The sequence below is a fragment of the Solea senegalensis genome, linkage group LG2 (assembly GCF_019176455.1).
Source record: "Solea senegalensis isolate Sse05_10M linkage group LG2, IFAPA_SoseM_1, whole genome shotgun sequence".
Lineage (NCBI taxonomy): Eukaryota > Metazoa > Chordata > Actinopteri > Pleuronectiformes > Soleidae > Solea > Solea senegalensis.
This window is the reverse complement of record NC_058022.1, coordinates 25,623,787-25,638,902: the sequence shown is the minus strand read 5'-3', so window position 1 is coordinate 25,638,902 and position 15,116 is coordinate 25,623,787. Positions and strand designations below refer to the sequence as shown.

Below are 15,116 nucleotides of genomic sequence, written 5' to 3'. Positions count from 1 at the left end.
ACAAATTGGTCCACAGACAGTTTGGTATGCCACGCTTGCTGGCCGTAGTTCCTGCCACCACCCTCCCTCTGCGTGACGTGGAAAAAGCGATCGCAGCCATTCTCATCCTCAGGTGTTTGAGGGAAACGTCTCTCTCACACCTCTCAAAGCCTAGTTGGCAAGAATCTGCCCCACTTAATGCCAGACATCTCCAGCCTCACAGGACTCCCCCTCCCCTCCCATCCCTTCCTCACTGTTCCAAAAAGCCATACTCATTTCAAGGATCCACGCTGGAAGTCAAATTCCATTAATCAAATCATAGCACAGCACACAGTTGGAATACCAATGAGCCGGCTGCATGCTAATGAGGCAGGAAGAGGATGTGGGAAGGGGGGGAGGACAGAGGGGAAAGTGTGCATGTGTGCTGGGAGTGAGGTTTCCACGCAGTGTGATCGCCCCCAGAAGCTTGCTGCAGGGGGAATGAGAAAGCAGGATGGGGGAGGGGAGGGGCGGCTAGACAGAGGCCAATCTGTTCAAACCATTCCCCGCAGGTCTGCTCGTCTCTGTGTTTCTTCTGTGCATCCACAATAGCATGTTTCAAGACACTTGTTTGTAAATCTGCCCGACACACGTCATCACCTTTACACCTTTTTCTCACACATCTGTCAAGGCCAGCTCAGTGAGAACCAGGTGTTTCCTCACCTTTTTGTTCTTTACCACACAAAAAATCATTAATGATGGCCACGAAAAGAGTCTTTATCACTAATTTTTAAAAAAAAAATAAGGAAACTAGATTAGAACTAAACACAATGTGCAACATAAATGTAATTTTCTCCTAATATTGCGCGCTGCACCTTGTGTTTTTTTTTCTTGAGCATCTCCAACTGCCCCAAATTATTTTAAGATTATCATTAGATTATTCCCAAGACATGGAAGGCAGTTGTCTGTGGCATTGTGTACCATTGTGTACCACCGAGTTTTAGCTCATCCCTTATCTCTGATATGATATTTTTCATATTATTTTGCTGACGTTCACTCTGACTTTTCAAGTACAGGATCACTGCTCTGTGAGCTTCATCGCTCCTCCACAGCTCCTCCCAGTCTTCTCCCTCTCCTGCTCCACTACTCCCCAATTAATAATCATAACCAATGACAGCCTGTGACTGATGATCACTCCCACTGGAATAACCATTGCTACTGCGGTGATGAGCGCTGTAATAACATTTAAAGTAATAATCATGGCTGTAATGTATTTAAAGGCTTACATCAACCTCCTAATCTTCTGGATTTATTAGATAACATTATGTCAGTCACTCTGTCAGTGAAGGAGGGTGCTGCAGGCTACTGAAGAGTTTTTCTGACTGAGTAAAGATTTGAAACATTGGGTCTTGTTGGGGTTTTTTGCAGGAAATCATGTCTATTTTCAGAAGGAAGTACAAGAATAGTGAAGGAAAACATTCTGGTTAACACCCTTTAATCAAAACACTTGGATCCAACTGCATCTCTGTTAGACTGGAACATATCTCCTGCCTTCATTGCCCCTGCAGGCAGGATATCCTGCACACTTTGTTAATGGACTGACGTGTGAGAAGGTAGCACTCAAAAAATGTTCATGTACAGTTCAGTAGATGACAAATGGGAAACAGATCTTATTTAGCTGTGTCAGACTTTGATTATATGAACTTCCTGTATTTGGCATTATTTTCCCTGAGTCTCTACTCAGCATTTAAGTTCCAATTATTCTTAATTTCCAGTCACCCAGTTGTATGAATTGTTGTTTTTCATTATCCCATTATTTTTTGATATTTATATTATATATAGGAGCCAGGTCAACTCTATGTTTAGCTCATTGTTTTGCCCTTGATAAACATGATTTGCACACTACCATTACCAAACATCAGGGGAAAAAGCATCAGCACAAATAGAGGGAATATTGGAGTTACATTTGTCATACCCCACTCACACAAAAAATAATGCTGTATTTTTCACACATGCTGCTCATAGAAAAGTCTGGATTTCCATGAAACATTATGCTAAGAATCAGCAGGAAAGTCAATTAGGGGTGAGAGAAGCATCCATAGAAATCATGTTCAACCATGCAGCAGGATATATGTGTATGGATAATATGTTTGTCCAGTAATCGCTTCACAGCATCTTCCGCTTTTATTACTCTGTGAGACCTGAGTTCCCTCCCAACTGCTCTCAAACACAATAGTTGGGGAACAGCTACTTTCATGAAATTTAAACACGAGTGTGTGTTCAGTTAAATCTATGAAATACCTTATTGTGTTAAAGATGTCAGCAGCTGGAAGGGAAGGAGAGGAGACATATGAGGGATTAACTGTGACTGCTGAGCTTTTCCGTGGTAATGGAGCTGCAGAGTGGGCACAGTGCCATGTGCCCACAGTGATGCTGGGTGGTTGATGTGAAGGATCCACCGTTCATGCTCCACACAGGATTAGGGCTGTAAGTGCAGGGGGTCAGTGTGGCTAATGGAGCTCATATGTTAGGGACAGAGGGGGGCGGTGTTGGAGGGAGTGGATAGAGTGGAGGAAGGATACAGATGGAGGAGGGTGATGTGGGGCAGAGTTCACGTGAGCTCCAGTGATCGGAAATTAGATGGAGACTCAGACAAAGTGTAATTTCTCCAGTTTCATACGGGGGCAGTTTAGGTCTTATGTGACCCAGCCAGCAGCTGATTTCATATTGTGTCCCAATGTCTCTGTATGGACACTATGTTCATATATGTCACAATATGTGTGTCTCTTTTACCATGTTCATCTCTTAATCTCTCCTCCTCTCCTAAGCTCTTATTATTCAACAGATCAGTGGTGCCGGAGTCTCTTTTTATGCTTTTATACCAGTAGTTTTTCTGACAATGTCCATGCGCCACTAACCACATATCTTTTTTTCTTCTTTTTTTTCCCCTAGGGAAAGAAGCCGGGATCGCCATAAGGTGCGCAGTAAAGACAGCCGCTCAGAAAAGTCTGTTACAATTAACACACCGCCTGCAGAGCCGCTGCTGGGTGACTCGGTCGTTCGGGGAGAGCAGGTCCAGGTAGGACTGAATACACACATCGCTGAAACACAAAGCCACATTAAAGGGAACCTTTATGGAGCTTTTCCATGATACTATTCTAGCACCACTCGGCTCTACTCTACTTGGTTTGGTGACATGCCTGATACCAAACCGTGCTATGATGAACCCGTGGGCGGGTTGTGATTTGGCTCACAATCGCCGGTTTTTGGCAGTGCTGTCACTAAATACACCCGACTGCTCTGTTAAATATTGAGATTTTAGAAGTGTCCTTGCCAAATGTTGGAGATTAAAACATGTTTTCAGGATTTGTAAGTCTTTTAAGCTGATCTACATTTTGGCACTGTTCGGTTTGATCCCTGTGTCAGACGCTTCCAATGAAAACACTCTGTAGCCAGCAGTCTGTTGCTGTCACATTTTTATAATCACTTGAAACCTTGTTAGAGCAGGAACTGAAAAAAAAAAAAACAGAGTAGAATTGAGAGTTGTGCTATATAGTGGAAAAGTACCATTACTTGGTCTCACTCACGGTGTCACCTCACACTTGCTACACTTTTACCTCACAAAGCAGAACTACCCAACATTACTGATTAAAGTTCTCACTGGTTTACTGTTGTAGCTGAATGTCCTTCACCTTACCCTTCCCTTCTAAATTCAATGGATCATTCTTTTGAGATTTGGAGCACATGAGATTTGAAAGTCACTAGTCCATAAGGATTTGAAATGATAGGAAACCTGTTACTGACAAATGTCCACAACATGATCCGAATGCAACAGGCTGCTGCTCTCTTTGCTTCATCTTTATCCTGTTGTCAGGGGAAAGTATTTTTTACTACACAGAAAAGGTCAATTAATAAAAGGGGATAGTTACAAGGCCTCATACCGAAATGGTCAAGTCAAGAAGTTGTTTTTGAAGTTGTTTTCAAGGTTTCAAGAGTTTGCAAATGTTGTTTTGAAAACTCAGACTGATTTCTGTATGCAAGCTCAAAATATGGACCATGTGGTAAATATTAAAAATAAATGTTGCATTAACACAGCTTAAGATATTACTCCATCAGGATGTATGGTGTCATATAAAAGAACAGGTTTGCAGTTATTGCGAGTGAAACATCACCATATATCTATTCTTAACTGACAAAATAATTATAGCTTGTAAATATTTTATGTCTGACAATGGTCACTTAATTGTGATTTTTCCGGAATAAATATAAATATAGTTTTAATAGTTAGCCTTACAAAAAAGGACAACAAGAATGTGCAGTATGGAATGTTAACAGCCCATGTGTGTATGTTATTATTAACAACATAGCAAACAGTATTTAGTAATGTTGCTGGGTGTAGCTTTCAGTGCCTCACTCAAGGAGAATGGTGTAATTGTTGGTTTTGGATTCTGCTTTTGTCAAAGTCATCGCTTCAGGTAATAAACATTTTTGTGGTATTTTGTGGTATATAATTTCCACTTTGGTGGCAAATAAATACCTACTATCCACATCTGGCAGCCAGTTGAACATAAAAACCCTGCATGGAGACGGTGACGACCTAAAACATTGCTCTGCAAAATATGGCAATGTTTACAACATGAGAAAATGTCCCACAGGTGTATAAATCAGGCTTCTGACCCATTCAGGTGTTCTCTGATATTTAACAATGAGGAAGGATTTTTATAACATTTTGATTGGCATTTGGAGGAGAACTTCAGTAGCAGAGGGTGCAACAAATGGCACTGAGTAGTAGTGATCCATAGACAAATAAACAGTAAAAACAAAAAAGTCAACACACGAACTGTAGCAGATGATTTAAAAAAAAAATGATAGAAAAAGAGTGTCAGAAATACTCAACAAACTTTATAACATGAGTCTCAGTATGTAGATATTTTAATGCAGAAATGTTACATATTATATAATGAAAGAGGAGATGGAGAGCTCAGTACACATGTCGGTTTGGCTTATCAGAGCCAAACAACTGTCCGCCTCCATGTCCTTCATCAAGTGTTCAGCTGGAACCACTGAAAGGAAAAGATGACAAATACAAACCCACGCGGACAAACCAATATTCACAACCATTTACTGACCTACTTGGCGTTCCCTTTCCCTTGTGGCCAGACTCGTTAGCCGTGCCCATGTTTGAGTTTTTTTGTATGCATACTGTGTCTAATTTTGCCACATGACAGGATTTGCCACAGAGCCGTCCTTAGTATTTTTCTCTTCATGTCTTATTCATGCTGCGGCCTGCAGGAGTGCTGCTGACAGGGTGGGGAGTGTTTGGCTTTGGTTCGAGTAATCAGGGCCACGGAGTCTATTGAGAGAGAGGCTCAGCACAAATCTGTGCGGGCGGGTGCGTGCACGCGCGTGTGCGTGTGTTTGATTTTGCATTCTGATCTGTCGTCTCACACTCTCTCTGGTGTGTGTGAACGTTTTGTGTCTGTGAGTCTGTGAGTGTGTGTGTGTGTGTGTGTGTGTCATACTCATCTCAGATTCTAACTGCGCAGTGCTGTGCTCATTACTCCACTGCTGAGACTTAATCAGAGTCTTGGCTGACAGAGGAGCACATCGCTCTGGGCGGGGATGTCCTCATAATCCAGCACAAAAGTTTCTCATGGCTGTGATGCATCTGTGATGCTTTCCCATGCGAGTTCTCAAAGAGGAGAAGTTGCTTTATATACAAATGCAGCAAACGATCCAGAAGATGTGTCGGCTGTTTGAATGTGTTATTTCTTTCTATTTTGCACAAAGTATTCAAGATGCAACAAAGCCAATCTTGTCAACATTTTAACACATGGTTTGATACTTTATTGCCTCTGAACTGTACCTTTAAAGATCCATTGTGTGAATAAGTGACACTTTTCAAGTGCATCAGTGAACTATGGTGGTCTTCACATTAGGCCTGCAACTCGCGGGTATGTTTATGATGGATCGACCTATCGATTAAATGTTGATCTGGAAATGATGATGTTCTCAAATGTCTCAAAAGTGTATCACTATTAATTAAGGCTGTGCAATAGTGGTAATTGAAATAAGAGTTGTATCACAAGTGTCTGCTTCGAAACACAGTCTCTGTCTCTTTTTGAAGTGAATGCATAAATATTATTCATTTATAAACACTTTTATTATGAAATGGTTTGCATTGAGCTATCATGATGCAATGTCAATTTATAATTTTAGGGTCAAATCACCCCACCACTGCTGAGCTGTTGAAGTTTCTCAAACTGATGGATTTTTTTTTAACTTGTACGACTTCCTCCTCCTGTCCAGACTACTAGTTCATTGGCCCCCAGGTCATTTGCGTTTGAGGCCCCTGGTCTATACAAACAAATGTATGGGTAGTATATTCAATTTCTGCCAATAAATATTACACACTGACCTTTAATGAAAAGCTAATGGCCAAAGCTCCAGGCTTTGGGTTAATGTGTTTGTTTGTCAGTGGCATCAGTAAATATCTGTGTCTTCCTTTGCTTTATGTCGTTCGTGGGTGTTTGTGAATGACAGTGGGAGCAGAGTAAAGCCTGGACAGAAGTGCAGTGGATGGACACTAAATCATCTAAGTAATTTGATCAGTTTACTTTGCTTTATTGTTGTATGTAACTGGATATTGTGATGGGTTGTGACATTGGAGTTGCTTGGATCCATGGAGAATGCCAGCGCTGTGGCTTAGGAGTGTGTTGTTGCGAGGCTTTGTACAAGGTGTGAAACAGCAGAAATGTGATATGTTTAACCGTGAAGGATTCTCTGGCACTTAGCACCTTCATCTCCCAGCAATTGCTCAGAGAAGTGGAGCTGTTTTTATTTTTAGATTGATAGTTTATGTGTAGATCGAGGGAAAAAAACTCTTTTGTGATTTGTTTGGGAGGGTGCAGTCACTGAAACGGGGGTTTGGGGAGTGTTTGACAAGTGTCTTGGCTTTGAAAGAATTCATACTCTGTGCTGCTCCTCGCGCTCCAGTGAAAGATCAGGTGTTTTCTGGCAAGAAAGCAGATTTGGCTCAAAATGCACTTGAACCTGTCTGATGTGCATGTGATGTGCTGGTGTGTGATTGCTCAACTTTTGTTATACACATTTAAATGTAGGGCAGTTGACTTTACCAACTTAACTTATGTGCAGTTTTGTCACTGTCATTGTGTGTCTCTGAAAGATCAGAACAACTTGAGGATGGCTTCATACCACCTTCTAGTGTCTGATACTGACAATATCACTACCTTGAGTATTTAAACAGTATATACCAATTTCGGTCTGATACAGTATTTTTTATCCCTTTTTAAAGAAGACAACTAAGCTGTGTTGTATTTGTGCTGATACATTTTCCTTTCACAAAGCTCCAACTATATGAGAAATGGTCTAGTCCAATAAAGCAGCATTTTAACTGAATCACAACATGACTCAGGTAAACAAACAGAATTACGCTTTACTCACGTTGCTTGCCAACTAGAGCCATGCCTCTGTATAATTGCAGCCCCACAGTTCTTGGCATACCACAGCACAGGTAGAGGCCTCCCTCTCAGTGGATGCACTGCACAGAAGACCCATGTTTGGTTTTTGGAGGAGGCAGAACACTTGTGTTCATATTTGTTGCTTCCTTCCTGTGGAGTGTCTGGTTCAGAATTCTGTCAGACAGAATATCATGGAGTTCCATGGTTTTCCCAGTGCTTTGAGTGTGTGTGTTGTTGAAGCTGCTCACACTGTGGGTGGGCAAAGCAGGAGAGAGAAGGAAGTACTTTTCCATGGTAGATTTGGAGAATGGAGAGTTGGCAGGAATGTGATAAATAACCAGACACACTCAAACTTAAAGAGGGAAAGTTGTGATTGTGGTGACGTCATCAGTTTTAAAGCAGTGTTGGTTAAAGACCGGAGGTAAAAATCTTTCCTGGTTTGTGTCTATTTTATATTTTGGGTTAGGGTGTTTGTTATGGGCTTTTTTTAAGGTGTGGTGTTATTATATCTGATATGACACAATAATGAAAACCCTGTTAACATGCAAGCACATCACAGTATCTCTTACTATAACTGATGAACAAAGAACGAACGTCTGTCTGTGTGTGTGTCTGGGTGTTATTGGCATATCTCACAAACCGATGTCCCAATTTATTAGGTGTCTTGCTACGGGCATGATAAAGTGCAAACATTGTTTGGATAAGTAATGCAAAAGATGTTGTTAAATATATCAGTAAAATAATAATAAATTACTTTTGACTGACAGTCTAAACTTTAAACAGAATTTGGTGACATAAGAAAAAATATAGAACATCCTCAGAGCATAATTACAAGACTCACTGTCAGGATGTTGTGATGTTTTGTACACACACAAACACACACACACACGTGCAGCCGCACCAGGAGCAGCACCACAACACCACGGTGCTTACTGAGTTAGAAGCAATGAACGGTGAGTGGAGCTGAGGCAAGAGAGGAGCAGAGAACAAGAGGAGAGTGAAGGAGGACGCCCTGAGGGACAGTGGGATGGATAAAAAGGAGGGAGAGTAGGGAGGAGGAGGGTCGATGGCTGTGTCACCTCACTGGTTTGTTATTTGTTTATACTCTGGATGTTTATTTATTATCCACTCCTCTTTCCCCTCCTCTCCTTCCCCATCTATCCATCCATCCTTTTAACCACCAACTCTGCTGTCAGTATGTCCCCGCCCTAAACACCTCTTCCACTCTCCTGCACGCCACATTCCCCTCCGCTTTCTGCCATCCTCGATGAAGCCCTTTACATTATGTGGCAAGTGAGTGCACAGTCCTATATAATACCTCCTGGGGCATGATGGGAATTTTTTTTTTTATAAGGATGGATGAAGCAGGGGCCGGACCATGAATTAGCAGAAAGTCACTAAGGTCTCTCTCTCTCTCTCACACACACACACACACACTGTGGTAGATTGTGGGAAGGAGAGCAGTGATGTTCATCCTGAGCTGAGCTGAGGTTAAGTTTGACGTTCATGGATTTCCTTACACGCTCTCCAGAGGTGATGGAGGCTGTAGATGAAATGCTGCAGGTCTTTTCAGTTTGTGAAACCATAGAGGAGAAAAGGGAAGTGGTTGTCACCACCATAGAAGAAGACTCTAATTCAAACTCACCTGCAGTGGCCAGCAGTGGACCGGGGAGTAAACCAAGCCAGGTGAGATTGATCCAGCTGACTAACATTAATCTAGATTACTTAAATAGAGAAGGATGTGCAGCTCTCATGCTGGCTGCTGCTTTTGCTTGATTCACAACATTAAACTCCTCAGTTTGTTTTTTGCCAGTAAATGAATGTAGTTGTCAGAGAAAATAGCATCTTTGTTTCTCTACTGAACACATTCCCATCTGAAACCTCATTCATTCATTCATTCATTCATTTTGAAACTACATTACACAAAATAACAACAAATGTTGCCACGGTGTACACATGATCTGTCTCCTCATGTCTCTTTAATGCATCATGGCACATTGGTTTTGAATCGCATAACCCATAATCAGTTTTACATTCACCTTGTTAAATTAAGGCTTTAATTTATTGCACCTGCAATAAACATGACGTTTATTTGCCTCCAGAGCCTCTAACGTTACTCTCTCATTATGTTACCGTGCACATGGTAGACTTATACTGTATTGTATGTTGTGCATGTCTATTTTTTTTCTTTATACTTTCTTGATCATTTGTTTGTCAATTGCAGTAACTTGTTAAAATCAGATACCATTTAATGATCTCATGAGTCATATTTCATTGTCCAGAAATTGTCTTCCTCCAATTATGTTCCTTGGAGAGTTTAGTATTTGCAGATGTTGTTGTATAGTACAACCGGACAATTTAAAAAAAACAACAAAAACAAAAAACTGTTTCTCTTTTAAAATGAATAGCTTTAGATGAGGTTTGTCAGCAAGCAGTGTCATCTATGAGGGTGACAGAATGAATGAGCCAGATTTACTATTATTTCATCCCCAATCATTTATATAAAAATGTAATAATGCTATTAATTTCACACAATACATGATGATTTTAATAAGATTTGGAGTAAATTAAGTAAGTCTGTGCATCACTTCCCACTCTTACATTAACTGACATTTCTGTACATAATCCATTTCAGCCACACTGCAATTTTCCTCTTATATCAAGTGCTGCTCAACTGTTAGTCTGCCATTGTCTCACAGTCTCTTGTCTATCCTGCGCATTAGTCAAGGGAACTTTTTTTTTTTTTTTTTTTTCTTTAAGCGCTTCACCTCCTTGTCCTGACAAGTTCTTGGCAGCCTCGCACGCTGTCCATGGGTTTGAACAAAGGTGGTTTTTAATGGCTGTGTGAGGAGGCCTTTGGGAATGCATCTGTGCAATATTTTACACACATTTTGCCTCCCAGGAGTGAGTAGAGTGCATTTGTTCCTGAGCAGTGTAGGGCTTTGTTTGCAGCCCACTTACAGGCCAACAACAGAAGAAAACAGGCTTTTAATGGACATTGGGTTTACCGTGGGAGACAATAGCTGTTATTTATATTCTGATGGGGAAAGAAAGCAGAAAATATTCACTTGAAAGCTTTGTTAATGCTCGCTGGCTTATAGCATGCTGTATCTGCGTTGTGATAAAAGCTGATGCCTGTTAAATAATTTGTAAAGGTCAGTGTGGACAAAATGTGCTGATTTCTCTGATTTTAACTACAAAAGTAAATATTTCATGGCTATATACCGTAATAAATTCTGGTATCTGCTTTTTGGCAAGGACACCTGAAGCTGTCGCACATTTTTATCATCAAGTTCACCCTGAAGGCTTTTTGTGTGAGAGCTCAAACCTTAAGAAAATCCTTCCAATTCCAAAGAACAAATCCATAATGCAATATGATTCATCCAATCAAGTGCCTCTGTGCAGCCGCGGTGTCGCACTGGCTGTGTTTAAAGCTCGGCAGCTACTGTATCATGTTGCTGCAGTTAGTTGGCAGCCATGCCAAACTTTTCATCACAGAAATACTTTGGCTCATGCCGCGTCTTAACAAACCACTCCCTCGCCCGCACTCCTGAAACTGCCTCTGCTCCAAAACTGTTGCATCTTTTGCTGTTTGAAAGAAAGAGATTTCCTCAAAAGGAGAAATCTTGCGATTGCTGCTGTTTTTAGAAACTGTTTCTTTCCCCTTGCTTTGACTATATGCTCTCTTGTAATGGCTGCACTAGGGATATCGTTTTTAATTAGAGAAATAAATCATTGTTGTTGTTTTTTTAGCTGTGAGTCATACGTGATATCAGATGTTTCCATTATTCATTTTCGTTCCAACTCAAACACCTCAGCAGTTGCGAGAAACTGCTTGTCTACCTTGTCTGGATGAAATAAATCGCATCAGTTGACCTGACGTATATGTTTAGTTACAGTATTCTAAAGACACGTATGCAGTTGTGAGTGAGAAATTTCACATGTTGTTTTCTCAGTCCCTTAGTTATCCTAGCCTTTGAACAATGACCACTGCCCTCACTTTTTCTCCCTCCCTGGATCAATCTTCCGGTTAATTGGCTGTCTTGTTAGTGAACATTTATGTTGCACTCTTGCCTCTTTGTTCCCTCTCTTCTCCCTGTTGCTCTCCATTTCACCTACTTTCATGTGATGAATGGGACTGTGCAAGCAAGGCTGCTGGTACTGAACCAGATCAGCCTGTGGTGATTGGCTAATCCCGCACGGATATGTGGGTCACTAAAGTCTTTTTTTAGTCCTGTCGGCACAGGGAAAGCCCAGGTATAGTAGAAATGAACAGACAACAACAGTGTCCCAAATTTCATTAGCATTGAACCAGAGCAGTGCTTGTTGAAACCTGGAGAATAATTCAAATGGAATTGTCAACAACAGCCTTTTTTAATGTAGCACTTAAAATCTGGTATGCAAGAATTAGTGACAACTAGTGGTGAAATTGCTATACTGTAACAAATGGAGGAATCCTCCACTCACATCAACCATTCCCAAGCGTGTCAGGTAACTACGTTGGCCTTTAGATACCAGAGAGGATGTATTTCTTTACAAATTAAGCTAAAATTATGTAAACTGATTATACACTTTTGGGTAGTACATTAAATTTTCCCAGATAAACAACAAATAAAATAAATAAAAATAAATAAAAATAAAGATAAAACAACTTTTACATTTGTGATCATTAAAAAACAAAACAAAACAGAAAATATTCACATTTGGGAAATAGGAAATTATGAATATTTGCCAGTATTTGATTTTTCTTGAAATAGTAGTGATGATCAAAATAGTTGCCTTCAGCTCTAGGTTTCTTCACCACGTAATTATACCCCAATGTGTTGCTTGTTCTGTTTGGCGCTTCATTGAGCTTGTCTGTCTGTAAACGTGTGTGTGTGTGTGAGATTCAGGAGTATGAAACAAGGGCACCGAGTGATGAGTGCTGCAAGGCATGAGAGGCAGTGAATCACGTCTCCCCTGAGTGTTCTCAAGGTGCTTTGTGGTCAGTGAGACACTTTTCTTTACAACTAATGTCTATTGATCTCCTTCCTCAGACACACACAAACACACACACCTATTCGGTCATGCTTGTCTTTCTCAGCGAGGCTGTGTCAGACAGGATTAAGACTGGCAACAATTACCGTGTTCAACACTATCCACATCACCTCATTGTATTTACACAAATATTTACATTAATATTAGTATCAAGTATCTCCTCTGCTGCTGGGTAACATGTTAGAACACCGATGATGTGTAAATCTCGTTGTAACTTGTGGCTCTCCTTTTGTAGAGCACTTATCAGTGCTAACATACAAAGAGAAAATAAAGAGCTTTTGCTTACTTTTGTTCTCTGTGGGGGATAATTGCCGCGTGTGAGTAAAAGCTCTGCTGTGTATGAGAGGATGAGGGCCTCTTCATTCAGCCTCACTCATTATTAATGAAGTGGCCGTACCTGCTCCACTCCAGCAACAATCCGCACTCAAATTGACTGCATAGAATTATGTATTATTCATGATACAGGTATCTCATGTTGATGTGATGAACAGAAAGTTTGAATCACGTTTCTTTTTATGTTGGTAAGCCTGTGTCCGCCCTCTCTAAACTGTGATTGGTCAAAGGCAACAATCACACAGCTATGTTTTCATATGAAATCAACATCCAGGTGAGCTTTCAGCTCTGTATTTGAAGTAATCTGTGTTATTATTACTAACAATTGTGAAACTAAAGTACACCCAACTTTTCTTATGAGGCTGCCAGAGAGGTTACTTTTGATGGAGCTTTACTTTCACTACTGGTAGTTGAGTTGTGGCCAGTAAGAACCAATCAGGAAGTGAATGTGGATGACTGTGTCATTGTTTCCAAAGATCCACTAAATATACTAAAATGTAGTCCTGGGCTTTTTCAACTGCAACAATACCAGCAGCATTTTCAAACTCAACTTTTTGGGGATATAAAATGCAGCAGGTGTATCTGGAGCAGAATTTATCAGGGATGGGACAATACCACTTTGTTGTATACATCACAAACTCTTATTGGAATCTGCAATCTCATTCCAATACCAATGAGAGTGCAGATTCACAATTTCACAATTTGAGCCCGATGAATCCTGGCATTGCCATCTTGGAATATGCCCGTTCCATCAGGGAAGAAGAAATCCGTTGATGGAATAATCTGGTCATTCAGTCTGTTGAGGTAGTCAGTTGACCTCATTCTTTGGGCACAAAATATTGCTGAACCCAGACCTGACCAACTGCAGCAACGCCAGATCATAGCACCGCCCTCACAGGCCTGTACAGTAGGCACTAGGTATGCTGGGTGCCAGTTGGTTTTATACATATTGTACATACACAAATAAAATGTAGACATTTGTGTGTACAGATAAATGTCAGTTTGTGTCTCCATGGTTACAAATTCACTCTTCTGACCTGGTGACCCTTAAGTCAGGCATTCCACTGTCTGGTTTACAGCTCATGAGATGCTCAGTCGTGAGGCTCGGCTCGTTCGAGAATGCGTGCAGACAGTGAGATGAGTATTTACGACTGTGTTGTCATGTCAAAGGTCAGATGAAACTGAGACAGTTTTCTGTGCTGGACCTCATCAAAGAGTCAGTCTCAAGAAACCTATACCAACTAGTCATCAGTTAACATGTCATGTCAGCTGCTCTGACTGATTTGGCTGCTATAAATAGAAATGTTACTTCGTGTTTAGTAGGATATAAAATATCCAATAAGTTTTAAAAGGAACAAATTTGATGAATTTGTATTTTATGTCCTTTTCTACCAGATTCAGCAATGTTTGTATTATTGAGTGATGAAACAGATTCACTCAGGATTTAAATGTTTTTTTGATTTTGGTCTTGATCGAGAGGAAAACTAGTGATTTGAAACAGATGCCTCACCCACACATACACAGATATATTTAAAGCATGTGGACATAAAAACAGCTGTCAAGAGCATGCCAGAGCCATGTTGGCCAGTCATGATGTAAAATAGCTTTGCATGCGGACAAAATTGAAGATGCATTACAATAAGATACTTTTAAATAATTATCAGTGTACAATACCTGTCAAAGCTGTCATCAAAGCAATAGTTGGCTACTAGAAGGAATCTGAAATATTAAAAGTGTTCTGTGTAACATATTTTCATAGTTTTTACTTTTTCAGGCTTTTCCTTTCAGTATCAGCAGATTTATCCTGTAACAATGCATACAAGATGATGACAATTGTGCTTTTTAATTTCCTGTTCTTTTATTTACTTGTCAGTGTATAAGGTATTAATATTCTGCGTTGAGGATTCTTTTATTAGTATATGAGTGCACACAGCAGCTTCTTTCAAGCTGCCTGGATTCTCCTGTTGTTCTGCTTCATCTCTGCTGTTTTAACCCTGAGGCCAGTGGGATGTTCTCTCTCCCAGTGCATCATCCTCCTCCACCACCCAACCCCTCCTTCACTTTAAACTGATCATGGTGCACCTCCACAACCCATCCACGATCCCGTCTCTGCTGGTGTCATTAGCACAATCCTTAAAATAGAGCTCATCTATAGTGAGAATTGCATTTTAGTAACGGCATCTCTGGTTGCTGTTATTGAATCCTCTTGTTGTAGCTGAGGGCAGTTCATCATCTGACCTTCTTTGATTGGCAGAGGCAGCACTCACAGAGGCAGTTTGTTATGACTGCAGAGTCCTTATCTTTGTT

At 40.6% G+C, this 15,116-nt stretch overlaps 1 protein-coding gene across 2 annotated transcripts in view; it reads left to right on the top strand.

Annotated features, from left to right (window-relative positions):
• Positions 1–15,116, top strand: part of LOC122762173 (vang-like protein 1) — a 44,971-nt gene that overhangs the window by 15,542 nt on the left and 14,313 nt on the right. For both annotated transcript variants that reach the window (XM_044017382.1, XM_044017375.1), the window contains exon 3: positions 2,911–3,037. In XM_044017382.1, coding sequence (XP_043873317.1) covers positions 2,911–3,037 — 127 coding nt within the window. The remainder of the gene's footprint in view (positions 1–2,910; positions 3,038–15,116) is intronic.